General features: G+C 46.8%; 1 protein-coding gene, 1 long non-coding RNA gene and 1 other non-coding gene across 3 annotated transcripts; 1 reads left to right on the top strand and 2 right to left on the bottom strand.

Moving 5' to 3' along the window:
* Positions 1–613: 613 nt before the first annotated feature.
* LOC140419459 (uncharacterized) lies at positions 614–5,816 on the bottom strand. The gene is made up of 2 exons (XM_072503332.1): positions 5,607–5,816; positions 614–3,335 (listed from the first exon to the last, which is right to left on the bottom strand). Exon 2 carries the CDS (start codon positions 2,971–2,973, stop codon positions 2,155–2,157), a length of 819 nt encoding a protein of 272 aa, XP_072359433.1. The 5' UTR covers positions 2,974–3,335; positions 5,607–5,816; the 3' UTR covers positions 614–2,154.
* A 5,035-nt stretch (positions 5,817–10,851) lies between these two features.
* LOC140419462 (uncharacterized) lies at positions 10,852–19,108 on the top strand. The gene is made up of 4 exons (XR_011945800.1): positions 10,852–10,985; positions 13,384–13,490; positions 16,002–16,115; positions 18,233–19,108. It is a non-coding gene; the product is annotated as an uncharacterized lncRNA (long non-coding RNA).
* trnak-cuu (transfer RNA lysine (anticodon CUU)) lies at positions 12,100–12,172 on the bottom strand. The gene has a single exon. It is a non-coding gene; the product is annotated as a tRNA-Lys (tRNA).
* Positions 19,109–20,001: the final 893 nt, after the last annotated feature.

The following is a 20,001-nucleotide window of genomic DNA, read 5'->3' as shown; positions in this document are numbered from 1 at the left end:
CTGTCAACCCCTCTCACCCACTTACCCGAAAGTGAACAAATTTAATCAGGAAAAGTCCAACCAATTCAAATATTTTCCTGTTAAAAGTTTATTGATGAAACAGAACGTGGTTAAAAAAAAACGAACAGAAAATTACTTGAGGATCAAAGAAAACCAGAGTAACAGGATGTTCACAATGTTCTGGTCCCAAATGGTTCCCTTTGGCTCCTCTACCGTGTTCCCGTGGGCTCCTCTGTACCGTGTTCCCGTGACTCCCTGCTTTGGACACTGGGGCACTGAACCCTGGGTGTCATATCACCGTCAGCCCACGGTGGCCCTCGCCCCTGAACGGTTGGAAGTGCAATTCCCAGTCAGTCCTCCAGCACCTTCCAGTCCCTATTAGCGACGCCCATGGCAGTTTCCCAACTGGGACACAGGCCCCGTTATTCTCAGCTGAATTCAGCCCTCAGCTCCATCACCTGGCTGTCACTGACATGAGCAATAGAGACAGAAAGGTGCCCGAGGCTCAAATAGGAAGACAAAACTTGTGGATTAGGATCTCCATAAAGGTCAGCAACTTGTTATAAAAAAATCAAATTCCCAGTCCACAAATTAAAAGATCACACGACGGGACTTCAAGTTTCCTGACTTTTAATGCAACAAACAAGCTAGAAGCTACTTTAACTCGGAAACCTACACATTAAACTATGAGCTAGAACTTTGCCCTTTTACACAATCTAAAATCACTCCACGATTATAGTTACTCTGTCCTGGAAGTCAAAACTTAAACTGTCTCAGAACCTGTCCAAAGTGATGATTCATTCCCGAGGATTTACTTCCGTTTTCAACCAAGACACTGAGAAACAAAGGGAGAATAGAATAGAATGTGAACTGGCAAAATACTTAAAAATGCATTGTAAAACCTTCTGTGGCTATGTAAAAAGGAAACGTTTGGCTTAGACAAAAGGTTTGTCCGTAACAGATAGAGTCAAGAGAATGTAGAATAGAGATCTCTACAGCCACCTCGTTCAACACTGGGATGTGGATCATCAGCTTTTGGGGATTTATTCACTTTTAAGCCCATTAATTTCTCCATACGACTTTTTCACCAATAATCTCTGCCAGTCCCTTGGTTCTCTGGTGTTTTGGGGACAATTTCTGTATCTTCCTCTGTGAAGTGAGACACACATTGTTCAGTTTCTCTGCCATTTCCTTACTCCCCATTATAAACTCTCCTGTCTCTGCCTGGAATGGACCCACATTGGTCTTTGCTAATCTTTTCCTTTTCACATTCCTGGAGAAGCTTTTCCAGTCGTTTTTTATGTTTCTCGCCAGTTTGCTCTCATCAGTTTCTTGGTCCTCCTTTGCTGAATTCTAATGGATCTCATGGAATCTTTAACTTTTCTTGTTAACCAAGGTTACATCACTTTTCCTGTTGGATTTTTGTTCCTTAAAGGAATCTATATTTGTTGTATATATGTGAAATAAAAGTCACAAAATCCCAGAGGACCATAGGCTGCTCTCACCATTGACCGAGAGAGCTGACTGGAGGTGATTTAACCGGAGGGTCAGCACACCTCAGGCGAGGGGCATCGTTGAGAAGGCGGGGCCTTCATGAATAAACTCAGCCAGTACGGGAGTTGAATCCTCACTGTTGGCCTTGCTCTGCATCACAAACCAGCCGTGCAGCCAACTGAGCTAACCGACCCCTGATAAATATGTAATAATTCCTTAAATATTCGGCATTCCCTGTACCAATCAGTTTCCCAGTCCACTCAGACAACTTGCCCCTCACACCCTGATAGTTTCCTTCTGTGAGGAACACCCAGATAAATTAAACAAAAGAACCATGTAACCATCAAGGCCCATCTCCATGGTAACGTGGCATGCTTCAGGGGGTTTGAAACAGAAATGGAAACTAAATATCTTCACACTTCCAAACACTCTTTCACTCTGTGATCCTTGTACAATTCGAAGCCAGGTATTAGCAACAAGGCTCAAAGTGCATCAGCCCACTGGAGGCAAAGTGGTGAGACCGGCCAGTCCAGCAGAAAGAAACCCTCCGACCATCCCCACAGACCACCTGTCAGAATGAACAAAATGCAGTCCTGGATGTAGAGCAGAAACAATAACAGCAAAATCCAACCCCTGTAATCGATTGTGAAATTGTTGGTGTCACAGCAGGTACGATGAAGCATGCAATCCCGTCTCACATTGAGAGGTGGACTGCGTCTCCCCAGTGTGAACTCGCTGGTGTCTCCGCAGGTTGGATAATTGAGTAAATCCCTTCCCACACCGAGAGCAGGTGAATGGCCTCTCCCCAGTGTGAACTCGCTGGTGTCTCCGCAGGTCGGATAACTGAGCGAGTCCTTTCCCACACTGAGAGCAGGTGAACGGCCTCTCCCCAGTGTGAACTCGCTGGTGTGCCCACAGGTTGGATGAATCACTGAATCCCTTCCCACACTGAGAGCAGGTGAATGGCCTCTCCCCAGTGTGAACTCGCTGATGTGTCTGTAGTTTGGATACTCGAGTAAATCCTTTCCCACACTGAGAGCAGGTGAACGGCCTCTCCCCAGTGTGAACTCGCTGGTGTGTCCGCAGGTTGGATGAATCACTGAATTCCTTCCCACACTGAGAGCAGGTGAATGGCCTCTCCCCAGTGTGAACCCGCTGGTGTGTCCGCAGGGTGGATGAATCACTGAATCCCTTCCCACATTGGGAGCAGGTGAATGGCCTCTCCCCAGTGTGAACTCGCTGGTGTGTCTGCAGGTTGGATAATTGAGTAAATCCTTTCCCACACTGAGGGCAGGTGAACGGCCTCTCCCCAGTGTGAACTCGCTGGTGTCTCCGCAGGTCGGATAACTGAGTGAATCCTTTCCCACACTGAGAGCAGGTGAATGGCCTCTCTCCAGTGTGACTACGTTGATGAGTTTCCACCTTTGACGGGGCTTTGAATCCCTTCCCACAGTCCCCACATTTCCACGGTTTCTCCATGTTTTGGGTCTCTTCGTGTCTCTCTAGGCGGGACAATCAGTTGAAGCCTCGTCCAGAGACACAACACGTGTACGGTCTCTCCCCACTCTGAATGTTGTTATGTTTTTCAGGCTGTGTAATTGGTTGAAGCTTTTTCCACAGTCAGTTCACTGGAACACTCTCACTCGGGTGTGTGTTGTGTGGGTCTCAGTGCTTTTCCAGTCACACTGATGTTTGAAATCTTTAGTTGAGAGTTTGGGCAAACATTTCTCCTTCTAGATTCAAAGGCTGATGATATTCAGGTTCCAGGGAATCGAGTGACTCTGTCAGGTCGAGACGTAACGTCTGAGATTTCTGTCTGTAATTCCTCCTCGTTGAATATCCTGTAAAAACAATTTACAAAATTCATCACTGTCAGTACAGGATAAAAACTCAGAACAGACAATTCTAGTTTCTATGTCACATTTTTTCCTCTCTTATTCCCCGAAAGCTGTAAATCACCATCCCACACACTCTCCCTCCATTCTCACTCTGCTGTATCTAATATTCACCCTCACTATTCTCCTGAAGGTGCTGATTCAGGCTGATTGATAGATCCAAGCTCACAGCATCCTGTACAGGGGATCACAACAAATATGAGCTACAGTATGCCATTCGGCCCATCGAGCCTGAACCATTCAATGGGATCATTGGCTGATCTACCACAACACCGTTTTCCCACATTATCCCTCATTTCACAGTGGTTAGCACAGTTGGGTAGCACAGTGGTTAGCACTATTGCTTCACAGAACCAGGTTCCCAGGTTCGATACCCGGCTTGGGTCACTGTCTGTGCAGAGTCTACACGTTCTCCCCGTGTCTGCGTGGGTTTCTTCCGGGTGCTCCGCTTTCCTCCCACAGTCCAAAGATGTGCAGGTTAGGTGGATTGGCCATGCTAAATTGCCCTTAGTGTCCAAAAAGGTTAGGTGGGGTTACTGGGTTACGGGGATAGGGTGGAGGCTTGGGCTTAAATAGGGTGCTCTTTCCAAGGGCGGTGCAGACGCGACGGGCCAAAAGGACTCCTTCTGCACTGTAAATCCTCTGGGGTACAGAATTTCAAAGCTTCACCGCATCCTCGAGAAAATAAATCCCTCCTCATCTCAGCTTTCTCTCCATTTACCTGCCAGTTCCCCATAACCCTTGGCACGCTCATCGATCAGAAATCTGTCTGTGCCGGGGCGTCGGGCTTGTGGTGCGGGAGTAGCTGCTTTTCCGCAGGTTTTGGTGCCACTCACCTGTAATCTGATCTTTAAATTAATATTGTTATCATGTCCCTGGAAGACGTCAGGGTTCAGTTTAGTAGGATTATGCCAAATAAAGTGAAGAAATCTGTTGACAAAACAGCGCAGGTGGATTCAGCGGGGGTGGAGCCACCTTTTCAACATGGCGGCCTGACCCTCAGTAGGTCTCTCGATCCCGCGCTCTCCGGGGCTCTCATGGAGGCGGCGAAAATTATGACTGCCGGCATTATCCATGTTACTGACCAGAGGCTCAGTGAGCTGACTCAATAATTGTGTGCTCATGAGGACCAGCGGCAAAACACCATGAAGAGGCTCGATGATCTGGGCAGCACGGTGGCGCAGTGGATAGCACTGCTGCCTCACGGCGCCGAGGACCCAGGTTCTATCCCAGCTCTGGGTCACTGTCCATGTGGAGTTTGCACATTTTCCCAGTGTTTGCATGGGTTTCGCACCCACAACCCAAAGATGTGCAGGTTAGGTGGAATAGCCACGCTAAATTGCCCCTTAATTGGAAGAAATGAATTGGGTACTCGAAATTTATTTTTTTTAAAAGAAAAAAAAAAGACTCGATGAACCGGAGGAGAGAATCCTGAACGTTCAGCAAGATGCATCCGTCGAAATTCAATCCTTTGAAAACCAACCGAGTGGCTTTCGGAGGTCCTGGAGGATTTGGAGAACCGAGGGTCGGAGAAAGAACATCCGAGTCGTCGGCCTGTCAGACGGTGTGGAGGGTAAGGCTCACATTAGGTTCTTCGAGGACTGGCTGCCATGCTGGGAACCACGGTAGCACAGTGGCTAACACTGTTGTTTCACAGCGTCAGGAACCCCGGTTCAATTCCCAGCTTGGGTCACTGTCTGTGCAGAGTCTGGTATGTTCTCCCTGTGTCTATGTGGGTTTCCTCCAGGTGCCGGTCCGGTTTCCTCCCACAAGTCCCAAAAGACGTGTTTGTTAGGTGAATTGGATATTCTGAATTCTTCCTCTGTGACCCGAACAGGCGCCGGAGTGTGGCGGCTAGGGGATTTTCACAATAACTTCATTACAGTGTTAATATAAGCCAACCTGTGACAATAATAAAGATTATAATGAATGGGCCAAAGGCCCTCTTTCCGTGCTATAAAATTCTACGACCCTAAAGATAGAGGTGGGAGAGGGAGGGAATAAATGAGAATGACTTTATAGAGAAACTGCCAAAGCCACAACATTCACCAGCTCCAAGGACACACCTTAGCTCCCTTTCCAATCTGAAAGCAGCCTGAGCTGGATTTACATTCCCCTTAATTGATCATTGCTGGGTGATAATCCTGTACTTCCTCGCCTCACACCACTGTGACAGCACCTTCACTACACAGGCTGCAGCAACTGACCAAACATCACCTTCCCAGTTATTCCTGAAGGCACCACCTTCCCAACCTGGCCCCTTGCCTGAGGTGCGGTGATCCTCAGGTCACATCACCGCCGGTCAGCTCTCTCCCGGGACCAGGCCCTGGTTCACAGACGCCATCTTGGGGAAACAGAGCGCATGCGCTGGCGTCTTGGTGATGCAACAGCTAATGGCGGGACCTGAAAATTTCTGTTCCCAGCCGGGTCCCAGTGCCCGCCAGAATTTATCGGGCAACAGGTTTTTTTTAAAGTTTCGCCCACTTCCAGAGCTGCAGCTGATGTTTGTGGGCTGGAGGTGTCTCTGAATTACGTAGACATTCAGTGTGAGAGGCTGCAGCCTCTGTATGGCAACCTGAAGGGGGTTATACAGCGTTTGATTACATTTCGTGGTCCTTTCCAGTCATTTATCAGGATGTTTGTGTGATATTTCCTTACCCTCAGTGTGATTTTTCTTTATTTAAAATACATTTCAGCAGCAAGCTTACTGATGATTTTTAAAGGAATAAAGGTTATTTATTATCACACTATTTCCCTGGATGTTTGAACATCTCAGTCTCTCGTCTCTTTCACACTCACTGACACATAACAGAAATTAGGTACAGATCAAGTTGAAGCTGTAATGATGAAAATGGAATGTAGACTGCAATCTTTATATCTCTGCAGGTCTGTTGTCTTCTTGTTGAGCAGGTCCTTTAGTTGGAGTGAACCGTTTTTAGAAACAAATAATTCTCATGAGGCTCTGAAGCTTCTTGTAGATGAATAGCCAGGAGGTTGGTTCTCAGGTGGACTTGGCAGCTGGAATAAGTACAGTACTGTGGCTGCACTGGGAGACATTCAGCTCTGCTGGTTCAGCCGTTTCCTGCTGCTTCAGTTGCTTCTCACACACACATTTGCTTTGCTCAGGGTTTATTATACTGCATCCCTGACTATTAACTACAGGGTTACAACTCTGAGACCCAGAACACCCCGATACAATCGCAGTTTACGATGCTCACTCACTCACTCTGTCCCAATTCGAGCTCATTCTCCTGTGTTCAATACGGCACTTGGAGACCAACGGTCCAGAGATTTTATATTCCTCAAATGCTGGTTCATCCTGACACAACGAGACATTTAAACTTCACAGGTTGCTGCAAAGTTTCCTTTCAGGTCCGTGTTTAACTAAATATTGGTCACAGGATCGGATATTGCCCACAGTTTAATGTTCAGAATAACCTGTTAAGTTGCAGCCACCTTGCCAGAGTTTGTGGATCTTACAGTCGACAGTCTCTTTGTGCCGAACGTGACATCTTGAATCTACTCTTGGGTCTGGTTAAAACAGTGCATTGTAGCTGGGTGGGATGGGCGGTATGGTAGCAAAGTGGATACCACTGTTGCTTCACAGCTCCAGGGTCCCAGGCTCCATTCCCAGCTTGGGTCACTGTCTGCGCAGAGTCTGCACATTCTCCCTGTGGATTTTCTCCGGGCGCTCCAGTTTCCTCCCACAAGTCCAGAAAGACGTGCTGTTAGGTGAATTGGACATTCTGAATTCTCCCTCTGTGTACTCAAACAGGCGCCGGAATGTGCTGACTTGGGGCTTTCCACAGTAACTGGCAGTGTTAATGGGTGGGTGGGTGGGTGGTCACTCTGGCTGCCGACTTCTATCCCGTGGTCTTGTCTATTCCCAGTGGCCCTGCAGAGGGAGCATGCGGTACCCGCCGGAATGCTTGACACCTTCCACAACCAGTGTATACCTCAGTGGACAGAGTGTTTCAGAGATACTGGGAACAATATTCTGGTTCAGTTAGGAACTTTTCTTGGGATTTCTAGTTGATTTTGGTCTTTTATTTTGACTGGACCACATGCTTGGGAAAAGCAAGAGAGGAAAGAAGGTTCTATAGAAACTAGAATGATCTGTTGTGAATTTCTGTCCCATTCTTACAGTGATCATTTTTGTAAACTTATTTTTTGGACATTAGGACGGGAGGATTGGCAGCTGGGCAACTCGAACCAAATACTACTCAAGATCTTGACAGTCACTCAATTCATTAGGATCTAAATATCACAAACTGTCAATGTGCTTGTCTGTTCTGACTGTGGGAAGTGATTTCAAACATCAGTGTGACTGGAAAAGCCCCGAGACACACACACCTGAGTGAGTGTGTTCCACTGAACTGACTGTGGAAAGAGCTTTAACCAGTTACACAACCTGAAAAATCATCTTGTTTCCTCTTGCGGGAGAGTCCAGGACCAGAGGGCATAATCTCAGAGTAAGGGATCTCAAATTTAGGACAGAGATGAGGAGACATTTCTTCTCTCAGAGGGTAGAGCATCTGTAGAATTATTTAGCTGGGCAATCCTTCTTTATCTGGGAATCAAACTGTTGTCTAATTGTCCCAGCAGTTACCAGGCTCCTGTGAGCTCCTCCAGCTGTTATTTTAATGCAGACTTCAACAAACTTTTTTAAGTAGGTTTCTATTCAATTAATTCATTGCGACTGTCACACAAACACATTTTCAGTCTGGAAACTGAAACCAGCTGTTTTACATTCAATCAGGAATATCACAGTTTTACACCAATCTCTGATTTGACAGCACGTTTCCAGCATTCACCATCGTTCTTCCTGACTCCAAACACAGTTGTAAAGGTGCTTCTGTTCTGTGTCTAGGAGCTCTGAACCATGGAAGAGAACAGCTGGAATACATTTTTCTCACACCTCAGGATTAACCCACACCGGGACTTTGCTGTCAGTGAAGAGAGATGAGAAAGACCCAATTGTCTTTTGTCCCTCTCAGTGTGACCCTGAAGGACTGTGTCCAGGCTGAAGTTCTGTTCCTGCCGTGTGATCCTCCTCCAGATTGTCCTTTCTGAGCTCCAGCCAGGTGCTGTTAAACACTCAGGTGGGAAAGACAAAAATCTGTAATGTTTCCAACCAAGTTTATTTATTTTACATTAAACCTCATCAGCAGATTAAGACAGTCAAGAGTGAACCTGATTCAGTCCTGGACATAATTAACAGCATCAATAAGGGTAGAATCCAAACCTTGTAGTCGCTTGTGAACTGGTTGGTGTGTTAGCAGGTGAGATGTCTGAGTAAATCCCTTTCCACAGACATTACAGGTGAACAGCCTCTCCCCAGTGTGAACTTGATTATGTTTCAGAAGATAAGATAAATGAGAAAATTCCTTCCCACATGTGGAACAAGTGAACGGCCTCTCCCCAGTGTGAACTCGCTGGTGATTCACAAGGTTGGATGAACGAGTGAATCCCTTCCCACACACTGAGCAAGTGAACAGCCTCTCCTCACTGTGAACCTGCTGATGTGTCAGAAGGTTGTATGAACGTGTGAATCCCTTCCCACATTCAGAACAGGTGAACAGTCTATCCCCTGTATGAAGTTGCTGGTGTATCAGAAGGTTGGATGAATTAATGAATCCTTTCCCACAGTCAGAGCAGGTGAATGGCCTCTCCCAGTGTGAATTCTCTGGTAGTTCGGTAGGGCACTTGGACGGCTGAATCCATTCCCTCAGAGCAGGTGAAAGGTCACTCCCCAGTGTGAGCATATTGGTGTGTTAGTAAATCCTTTTTGTTTTTAAAGCTCTTCTCACTGTCAGGACAGTTAAAACGTTTGTGATCAGAGTGAACAAGTTGATGTGTCTGCAGGTGGGATGACTGAATGAATCCTTTCCCACACAGGGTGCAGGAGAACGGTCTCTCCCCAGTGTGAATACGTTGATGTGTCAGCAGATCCTTTTTACATTTAAAACTCTTCTCACAGTCAGGACATGTAAACGGTCTTTTATCAGTGTGAACAAGTTGGTGAGTCACAATGTGGGATGACCGAGTGAATCCCTTCCCACACACAGGGCAGGTGAATGGCCTCTCCTCAGTATGAACTCGCTGGTGTGTCAAAAGGTTGTATGAATGGGTGAATCCCTTCCCACAAATGGAACAGGTGAACGGTCTATCCCCAGTGTGACTGCGCCGGTGAACTTCCAGTTGTGATGGGTAACTGAATCCCTTCCCACAGTCCGCACATTTCCACAGTTTCTCCGTGGTGAGTGGTCTCTCTGTCTCTCCCGGTTGAAGCTTTGTCCACACACAACAGCCGTTTAATTTCTCCCTGCAGTGAATGACGTGATACATTTTTTGAGCCTGTGTAACTGGTTAAAGCTCTCTCCACAGTCAGTTCACTGGAACACTCTCACTCGGGGAAGGGATGTATATCTCGGTGCTTTTGCAGTCGCACCGCTGAAACTGAACAGACAAATATTTCTCCTTCCAAATTCAAAGACTGATTATATTCAGCTCCTGATGAATCAAGTGACAGTCAGATTTCGATGTGATGTTTGGTTTGAGTTTTCTGTCGGCCAATCCTCCACTTCCAATATCCTGTAAAAGGAGTTTACAAAAGTCATCACTCAGTCCAGGATAGAAATTCTGAACAGACAATTCGAGTTTCTCTGGAACATTTTTTCCTCTCTTGTTCCTCCAAAGCTGTCAATCCCCGTCCCACACACTCTCCCTCCTCCCTGGGCTGAAATGCAAACCCATCTCACCATCTGCACCATTTCTTTCCTCCACTCCCAGTTTTCTCCCTCCCTCTCCTCTGCCTGGGTTCAGTTCTCCAGCTCCTGTCTGCAGACTGACAATAAAACCAATGGGTCTTATTGGGGTGTTTGGGTTCTCCCCATTGTCCCCGCACGCGGCGGCTCTCATTCAGCCTCTGGGAGCCGCACTCACTCTCACTACGCTCATCCCGGAGCAGCACTGCGCATGCTCCACACAGGGTGGGGGGGGGTGGTGGGGAGGGAGGGGAGACATCCGGGGACGGGACATTCTGACGCCTGCGCGTTCTGGCTCCTGTGACGAAGATAGGGCGCATTCATACGCGCCCGGCATTCCGGGTAGCCTTATCCGCCATTATTCCATGATGTGGAGATGCCGGCGTTGGACTGGGGTGAGCACAGTACGAAGTCTTATCCATTATTCCATTACGTTCCTCAGGCTGATAAATTGTTTCCGGCACTTTTGATACAGATCGGTGTCTGTACGGAATGGGGCGGCCGCAGCGGTGTTTTTCTCTCTGATCGGTCCCTGTCATCTGTTTCGGGAGTGATATGCCGCAGGGCGCCTGCGCGGCCGTCTTTCTCAGGTGCAGCAGGGCGCATGCGTGGCCGTCTTTCTCAGGTGCAGCAGGGCGCATGCGCGGCCGTCCAGGACCCGGAAGCCGGAAGAGAGAACCTTGTGAATTTCTCTCCTGGACTGAGAGTGAAATTCCTTTGTAAACTCCTTTAGAAAGAGGAGGATTTGAGAACGGGAACTTCAATCCAAACATCACATCATCATCTGACAGAGTTACTCGATTCAACAGGACCTGAATATCATTGGGAGGTAAAATGGTTTGTCTGTTCTGTCCGTCGATAAAGATTTCAGATATCAGAGTGACTGGGAAAATGTAAATGACCATTCCGGGTTAAATTTGAGACTAATTACACAGATCACATTGGGGAAGTTAAATAATTTGCTGTTGTACTCTTATGTATGCAGGTAAATTTTCAAATTACCACATTAGCATACTTGGCAGCTAAAGTGGGCAAACTGCTGACCTTGTTAGTAGTGAGAGTTACTATCCCGGATTTTATCAAAGTTTGTTGTTCCTGTTGCATTTCATTCAGCTCATCGTGGCTACAAAGTAGGTATTCAGCCTAATCTCAATTTCCAGATTGTGGTCTGTAGCTTTTTAAGTTACATCAATTCAGATGTCTATCTGAATACTTTTTAAATGTTATGAGGGTTTCTGCCATCATTTCAGGCAGCATGTCACAGATCCTCACCACCCTCTAAACCTCCTAGTCCTTCCCAAAATCTCTGCCCCCTTTTATATGTATCCCTCAACCAAAGGGAATAGGACCTTCCTATCCAATCTATTTAGATCCCTCAGAATTTTTTTAAAATGTAAATTTATATATTTTTCCAATCAAGGGGCAATTTAATTTGGCCAAGCCACCTACCCTGCACATATTTGGGTTGTGGGGGTGAAACCCACACAGACAATGATAGAATGTGCAAACTCCTTACAGACTGTGACCCGGGGCCAAGATCGACCCTGGGTACCCAGCACGCAGGCACACAACCACTGTGCCACCATGATCCCCCAGAATTTTATACATTTGGAATAATCTTTATTATTGTCACAAGTAGGCTGACATTAACACTGCAATGAAATTACTATGAAAATCCCTGAGTAGTAACACTCTGGCACCTATTCGGGCTGAGAGAGAGAGTATTCAGAATGTCCAATTCACCTAACAAGCACGTCTTTCGGGACTTGTGGGAGGAAACCCATACAGACACTGGAGAACGTGCAGACTCTGCACAGACAGTGTCCCAAGTGGGAATTGAATCCCGGTACCTTGGCGCTGTGAAACAACAGTGCTAACCACTGTGCTACCGTGCCACCCATAAAACAGTTCAGCTCAATGTTCTCAGATTAAAGAAGCTGAAGTGCCCAACGTGGGTCTTGAACCCACGGCCCTGGGATTAAGACTCCCATGCTCTACCGACTGAGCTAGCCAGGCTGCTTTTCAACATTTCATTTTGGTCTCTCCTCAGGCTTTCTGTGCCAAAGAAAACAGTCCCAGTTTATCCAAACTTTCCCCAGAGCAAACATTTGTCAATTTCTGGCTGGTGTTGTTAAATCCCCTCTGTACTCTCTCTGGTGCAATCTTCCTGTGCACAGGAATCTAGCTCTGGTCATACTAGTCCTGTCCTGCCATTTATCATGTAATCCCTTGCCTTGTTTTCCCTCCAGCGTTCTTCCTCATTCCTCAAGTGTTCAATCATTTTTGTGTCACAGGTAAACTTCTTCCACGTGTTCCTACATTTACTTTCAAATCAATTTAACCAGGAGTGAAGGGCCCAGTACTGATTCCTTTGAAACCGGCACTGGAAACAGCCCTTTGATTTTCTCTATTCTTTATGGGATGTGAATGTCACGGGCAAATCAGCTTGGTTGCCCATTCCTAATTGCCCTTAAACTGAGTGGCTTGCTAGGAAATTCAGAATTAACCACATTTCAGTGAGTTGGCCAGATCAGGTAATGCCGGTGCAGACTCGATGGGCCGAATGGTCTCCTTCTGCACTGTAGATTCTATGATTAATTCCGACCTTGGGTCACTGTCTGTGTGGAGTTTGTACATTCTTTATGTGTAGATTTCCTCCGGGTGCTCTGGTTTCCTCCCACAGTCCAAAGATGTGCAGGTTAGATGGATTGACCATGCTAAATTGCCCTTAGTGTCCGAATGATTTGGGTGGGGTTACTGGGTTACAGGGATAGGGTGGAGGTGTGGGCTTAAGTAGGGTGCTCTTACCAAGGGCCGATGCAGACTCGATGTGCCGAATGGCCTCCTTCTGCACTGTAAATTCTATGATTCATTGGACATCCTGTCCCATGTGTCCAAAGCTCTGCGACTCTGTTCAGCCACATGAAATCCCAGAATAAAAATTCACAACCCTGAGTAGATGTCACCCTCAAATCAGGGGACTGCTGATGACAAGAGGGTCAGTGTGCAGCGGGGGGCATGAGCGGTCATCCTGGACCAGGACGCAGGAGGAGAGAATGTTGTGAATTTCTATCCTGGACCGACAGTGATTAATTTTGGAAACTCCTTTTACAGGGGATTCGTAGGGGAGGATTTACACACAGCAAACTCAAACCATGAGAAATATTTATCTTTCCTGAATTTTATTGCTGGACTGACCGTGATGCCTTTGTAAACTTCTTTCACAGGGGCTTGGAAAGGGATTCACAGACAGGAAACTCACAACCAATCCTCACATCAAATTTTGACAGCACCGTTTGGGTTACCAGGACCCAGAGATTATCGACCTTTGTGTGTAAGCATTGAGTTCCATATCATTATCACTCACTGTGTAAAATGTCTACCTCCTATCTCCCCTGTAGATCTTGTTCACAATCTTAAATCTGTGTCCCGTAATCCTTTTACAATCTACTGATGGGAACAGTTTAAAAAAATCTTTTGCTGGGTTTGCCGTTGTCGTTTCTGGTGCCTGGGTCGATGCCGGGTGGTCCGTCCGGTTTCATTCCTTTTTCATGTTTTTGTTGTGGTTGAATCAGCTTGGACCAGTCCATTTAGGATCCAGAACACAATTGAAGTCTCCTCCAAGAATCAATTGATCTGTATCCAGGTCTGGGATGGATTCCAACAATTATTTTTTACAAATGTTTCTATGAGATCCCCTCATTTAAAAAAAAAAAGATAGAGAAGCAGAATTAGACCATTCAGCCCATTGAGTTTTCGAGTTTTCTCTGCCATTCGATCATGGCTGATATGTTTCTCATCCCCATTCATCCTGTATTGTAGCTCTCTTGAAATGAATGCGAACATTGCATTTGCCTTTCTAACTGGCAACTACCCTTTATTTGTTCTTGGGATGTGGGTGTCGCTGGCTGAGCGGGCATTTGCTGCCCATCCCTAATTGGCCTTGAACTGAGTGGCTTGCTGGGCCATTTCAGAGGGGGTAGTTTGGGAGGATGTGAGGCTGAAGTGATTAAATGACAAGGGGGATAATGGTGCAAGACAAAACTGGGTGACAATGAGATAAGTAAATAAACTATTAGGACAAGAGAAGAAATAAAAGACAGGTCCAGGTGAGGTATAAATGGCAACAGAACCTTTACCAGCACCAAATGTCTGAAAATATCGGAGTGATGATTATAAACTGAAATTACTGAAATGAATGTTGTGTCTGGAAGGTCAGAAATTGCCTGATCAGGGATGAGGTTCTGTTCCTCAAGTTTCCTTTGAGCTTTATTGGAGCAGTGCAGGAGGCCGAGGACAGAGTGGGAGTGGGGCAGGGAATTAAAATATTAAATGATCAGAAGCTCAGGATTATGCTTGCAGACTGAATGGTGATGTTCCACAGTCACCAATCCAGATTTAATCTCCTCAGTGTGGGGGAGACCAAATCGTAAGCAGTGAATACACAATACTGGATAGCAAGAAATACAAGTAAATCACTGTCACCTGGAAAGTGTGTTTGGAATCCTGGATTATGGGAAGGATGGCGATGAACTGGTGGTTGTTGCATCTGTTGTGTCTGCATGGAAATGATTTACAGTGATGTTCATAACACAAGAAATGGAAGCGGGTGGAAACCATATGGCTCATCGAGCCTCTGCATTTCTCGCTGTCTGTAACCTGCTCGTTCAGGCATCATTCTGGTACACTTTCCTGTATCTTCCCCAGTCCTTCTAGATCCATCTTATGATATGGATACATTAGCTCAACAATCCTGTGCACTAATTTAGTCTGGCCTAGTGTCACCGAGCTGAAATCCAGTCTTTCACACTATTCTTAATGCCATAACTGACAGGTTAAGAGTGGAAAAAGTCAACTGTTTAGCAGTAAGGGGAAGAGGCAAATTTGTAGATGTTCCACAGTGTTACAGACTCACTGGATCTGCTTCTTTCCCATCTTATATTCAGCTAATAGTAAAATTATTAAAATACTGCAACATACAGGCATTTGGGGGCAATTGTGAGTTTGCTGCTCAGATTAGTTAAAGTCTCTATATTGTAAAATGGATCTGGAAGGATTGGAGAAGATGCAGGAAAAGATATTTAAATTATGCCTGAACTGGCAGGTTATACCTGGCAAGAGGGATTGGACAGGGTGTAAACCTTTTCTCTGGAAAAAGGAAATGAAGGATGGCCTGATCCTTTAAGATTATAAAAAGGTTTGACATGATCGACAAGTGGAAGATGTTTCCATTGGAAGAGAATAAATATGAGTTAGTCATTAGTTAATCTAATGTGCAGTTCAGAGGGAGATCACTCTCACACTTCATGTGTGCAAAGGGATTTCCTCAGTTTTCCCACCGGTTAACAACTTTAAAAGCTCAAACTATTTGACCCAATTTGACCCATCCCTAATTGCCCTTGAACTGAGTATATCTCAGAGAGAATTTTAAGAGTCAACCAGCTGACTGGATCTGGAATCACATGTAGGCCAGACCAGGTAAGGATAGAAGATTTCCTTCACTGAAGGACATGAGTGAACCAGATGGGTCTTTACAACAATCAGCAATGGTTTCATGGTCATCAGTATACTTTCAATGAATTCAAATTTTACCTTCTACCTTGATGAGATTCATGTCTGGGAAATCATTAGGACAGTAAAAAAGATTTCTTGAGTCCTTTTGCTTCCCAATTGGCCGAGGAAAGCAGTGTGTCACAAGGGTGGATGTGTTGACAGATTAATGGCTGGAGGATGGGGGCAGGTCATGTGATCAAACCTCTAGGAATACATTTAATCAAAGCTGGCGAGGAGAGAATGTTGTGAATTTCTATCCTAAACTGACAGTGAGGTTTCTGTAAATTTACAGGATACCGGAAGTGGAGGTTTAACAGACGGGGAACACAAACCAAACGTCACATCGCGATCTGACAGTCACTCGATTCATTAGAAACTGAATTTCAGCAGCATCTGGGTGTGGAAGGTAAAACGTTTTTCTGTTCTGTCTGTGAGGGAAGATTTCAGGTCTCAGTGTGACTGGAAAAGCCCCAAGATTCACAAACCCTGGTTTGGCCAAACCTGGAGAACTGTGTTCAGTTCTGGGCAACAAACCCGAGAAAGGATAGAATGGCCTCGGAGGGAGTGTAGCACAGATTTACCTGAGTGATATCTGAACCTCTAGGGTTAAATTGCAAGGTGAGATTACACAAAAAAGTTAGAGTCAGCTGACACAAAAAAGGGCATTCGGCTCATTGAGTCCATGATAGCTCGGTAGCACAGTGGTTAGGACTATTGCTCACAGCGCCAGAGACCCAAGTTCGATTCCCAGGTTGGGTCACTGTCTGTGCGGAGTCTGCACCTTCTCCGTGTCTGCGTGGTTTCCTCCCGGGTGCTCCAGTTTCCTCCCACAATTCCACTGCACCCGATCAAAGGCCTTCTCATTCTGAGGGCATCATGATAACTTTTAAGAGCCTTCTAACATTAGCCGTGAGTACCTAGCCCATTACAAATCCCGTCTGGTCTTCCCCTACCACCCCCGGGACACAGTCTTCTGTCTATTGGCCAATATCTTAGCCAGCAGTTTGGCGTCCACATTCAATAGAGAGATTGGTCTGTATGACCCGCATAGCTCAGGGTCCTTCTCCCGTTTCAGAATCAATGAGATTGAGGCCTGCGACATTGTTGGGGGAAGGACTCCCTCTCCCTTGCCTCATTAAATGCCCTCACCAGCTGTGGGCCCAATATCTCCGAGAACTTCATGTAGAATTCCACCGGGTAGCCGTCAGGCCTTGCCCGACTGCATGACCTCCAGCCCCTCCATTATGTCCTCAATTTCAATTGGGGCTCCCAGCCCTTCCACCAGATCCTCATCAACCCTCGGGAACCTCAACTGCCTCATCCCCTCCACCCCAGCCGGGGTTCTGACTCGTATAAACTTGCTATAAAAGTCCTTAAACACCTCATTCACCCCCACTGGGTCCAGGGCCACATTCCTACCTCTGTTCTTTACTCTCCCTATCTCCCTGGCTGCCTCCCTTTTCCTCAGCTGGTGCGCTAACATTCTGTTGGCCTCTTCCCCAAACTCATACACCGCTCCCCTTGCCTTTCTCAGTTGTTCCACCGGTTTCCCTGTAGATAACAGCCCAAACTCCATCTGTAACCTCCGCCGCTCCTTCAATAACCCCACGTCCGGGGCTTCCGCATAAATCCTATCCACCTGGAGTATCTCCCTAACCAACTTATCCCTCTCTGCTCGTTCCACCTTTTCTCTATGGGCCTGTATCAAAATGAATTCCCTCTAACCACTGCCTTCAGAGCTTCCCACACCGCTGCTGCCGAAACTTCCCCTGTATCGTTTATTTCCAGATCGACTTGCTCACCCGCCCACAGACTTCCTCATCTGCGAATAGTCCCACATCCAACCTCCGTAATGGACGCTGCCCTCTCTCCATACTAACCCATAGATCCAGCCAATGTGGGGCTGATCTTACAGAGCAGAAGGAGGCCATTCGGCCCATCACATCTGCACTGATTCTCTGAAAGGGCACCCTGCCTAGGCCCACACCCCAACCCTGTCCCTGTAACCCCATAGCCCCACCGAACCTGCACATCCCTGGACACTAAGGGGCAATTTATCAAGGCCAATCCACCTAACCTGCTCTTCTTTGGACTGTTGGAGGAAACCGGAGCACCGGGTGGAAACCCACACAGATACGGGAAGAAAGTGCAAACTCCACACAGACAGTCACCAAGGCCGGAATTGAACCCGGGTCCCTGGCGCTGTGAGGCAGCAGTGCTAATCACTGTGCCACCAGAAGCATAGTTTCAGTATCAATATTACTGTTTATGAAGCTCAAGATCGAATTTGCTTTGCCTACTACTCTCTTAATATGTCTTGTAGATATACAAAATCCCTCTTCACCTCTTTCTCTCTCCTCCCAAAGACGCCAGTTGGGTTTTTGTGACAATCCGGCAGTTTTCATGGTCACTTCTTCCCAGTGCCGGTCCCACAAATGACCAGAATAATTCAGCTCAATTTCACAACCTGCCTTTGTATTTTTGTGGGTTCTCTCTCACTCCCTATTTTCTGTTTTCAATCAGTTTCACAGGGTGTTCGAAGGGGAGGCTTCTAAATCCGGGAACTCAAACCAAGCATCACATCAGGATCTGACAGAGCCCTCAATTTATCATATCCTGAATATCAGCAGATTTTGAACATGGAAGGAAAAAGCATCGTTCAAAGTGGGGAGAAACCGTACACGTGTTGTGTGTGTGGACGAGGATTCAGTCGATCATCAGGCCTCCGAAGCCACAAATGCAGTCACACTGAAGGGAAACCGTGGAAATGTGCAGACTGTGGCAAAGGATTCACTTCCCCATCCCAGCTGGAAACTCATCGACGCGTTCACACTGGGGAGAGACCATTCACGTGCTCCGAGTGTGGCAAGGGATTCACTCAATTATCCGACCTGCTGAGACACCAGCAAGTTCACACTGATGAGAGACTGTTTCAATGTCCAGACTGCGGGAAGTGCTATAAACGTTCTGGGGATCTGATGAGCCATCAACGTGTTCACACTGAGGAGAGACCGTTCAGGTGCTCTCACTGCGGGACTGGGTTCAGACACTCATCTTACCTCACTGTACATCAGCGAATTCACACTGGGGAGAGACCATTCACCTGCGCCCAGTGTGGGAAGGGATTCACTCAGTCATCCGACCTGCGGAAGCACCAGCGAATTCACACTGGGGAGAAGCCATTCGCATGCTCCAAGTGTGGGAAGGGATTCACCACTTCATCCCACCTGCTGAGACACCAACGAGGCCACAAGTAACCATAGTGATTGGATTTTGCTGTTACTCACATTCAGGACTGAACCATGTTCATTTGGGTCTCTTTCTGCTGATAACAAACTCCAGCCCATTTACAGGGGCCAAAATTCTGCTAAAAGTCTAATAAATCAGATTTGTGTGAAATACGCAGTGTGTTGAAACTTTTTAATATCTCTGACACAGGTTAGATCCTTTTGAAGTTCTCTCGCTCTCCCCTGTCTCTTCCATCCTCACCTCCAACAAGACATGTGAGGAGCTTGTGGAGCTTCTTTGTGACTGAGATTGAGTAAATCCAATTGGCTGCATCTGCTGCTTCCCTCCCTTCCACGAGCCCACAGGACCAAACTGTCTCTAAATGTCATCCTTTCCCGAGCCCTGAACCCACATCTTTCTCTAGTTTCTCTCCCATCTCCCCTCATGCCCTCTCAGAGCTCATCTTGTCCATGAGACCCAGCTCCTGCTCCATCGACCCTATTCCCACTGAGCTACTGATCAGCCAACTACCCTGTGTCCATGGATATTGTCAACATTTCTCTCTCTTCAAGTACTGTCCCTCTGTCCTTCAAATCTGCCATCATCACCCCCTCCTCAATAAAACAAACCCTTGATCCTGCCATCCTTACAAATTTTTGCCCCATCTTCAACCTCCCTCTCCTCTCAACTTTTTGAACATGTTGTCACCTCCCAAATCATTGCCCATCTTTTCCAGGCCTCCCAAGGGCAGCACAGTGGTTAGCACAGTTGCTTCACAGCTCCAGGGGCTCAGGTTAGATTCCCGACTTGGGTCACCGTGTGGAGTCAGCACGTTCTCCCAGTGTCTGCTTGAGTTTCCTCCCACAGTCCAAAAATGTGCAGGTCAGGTAGATTGGCCATGTTAAATTTCCCTTAGTGCCCAAAAAGGTGGGGTAGGGTTAACTGGGTTACGGAAATTGGGTGGAAGTTTGGGCTTGGATATGCTGCTCTTTCTCGGGGTGTTGCAGACTTGATGGGCTGAATGGCCTCCTTCTGCACTGTAAATTCTATGAATCCCTTCAATC

Source organism: Scyliorhinus torazame, chromosome 5, assembly GCF_047496885.1.
Source record: "Scyliorhinus torazame isolate Kashiwa2021f chromosome 5, sScyTor2.1, whole genome shotgun sequence".
Taxonomy (NCBI): Eukaryota; Metazoa; Chordata; class Chondrichthyes; order Carcharhiniformes; family Scyliorhinidae; genus Scyliorhinus; species Scyliorhinus torazame.
This window is presented reverse-complemented; position numbering and strand designations above follow the sequence as displayed.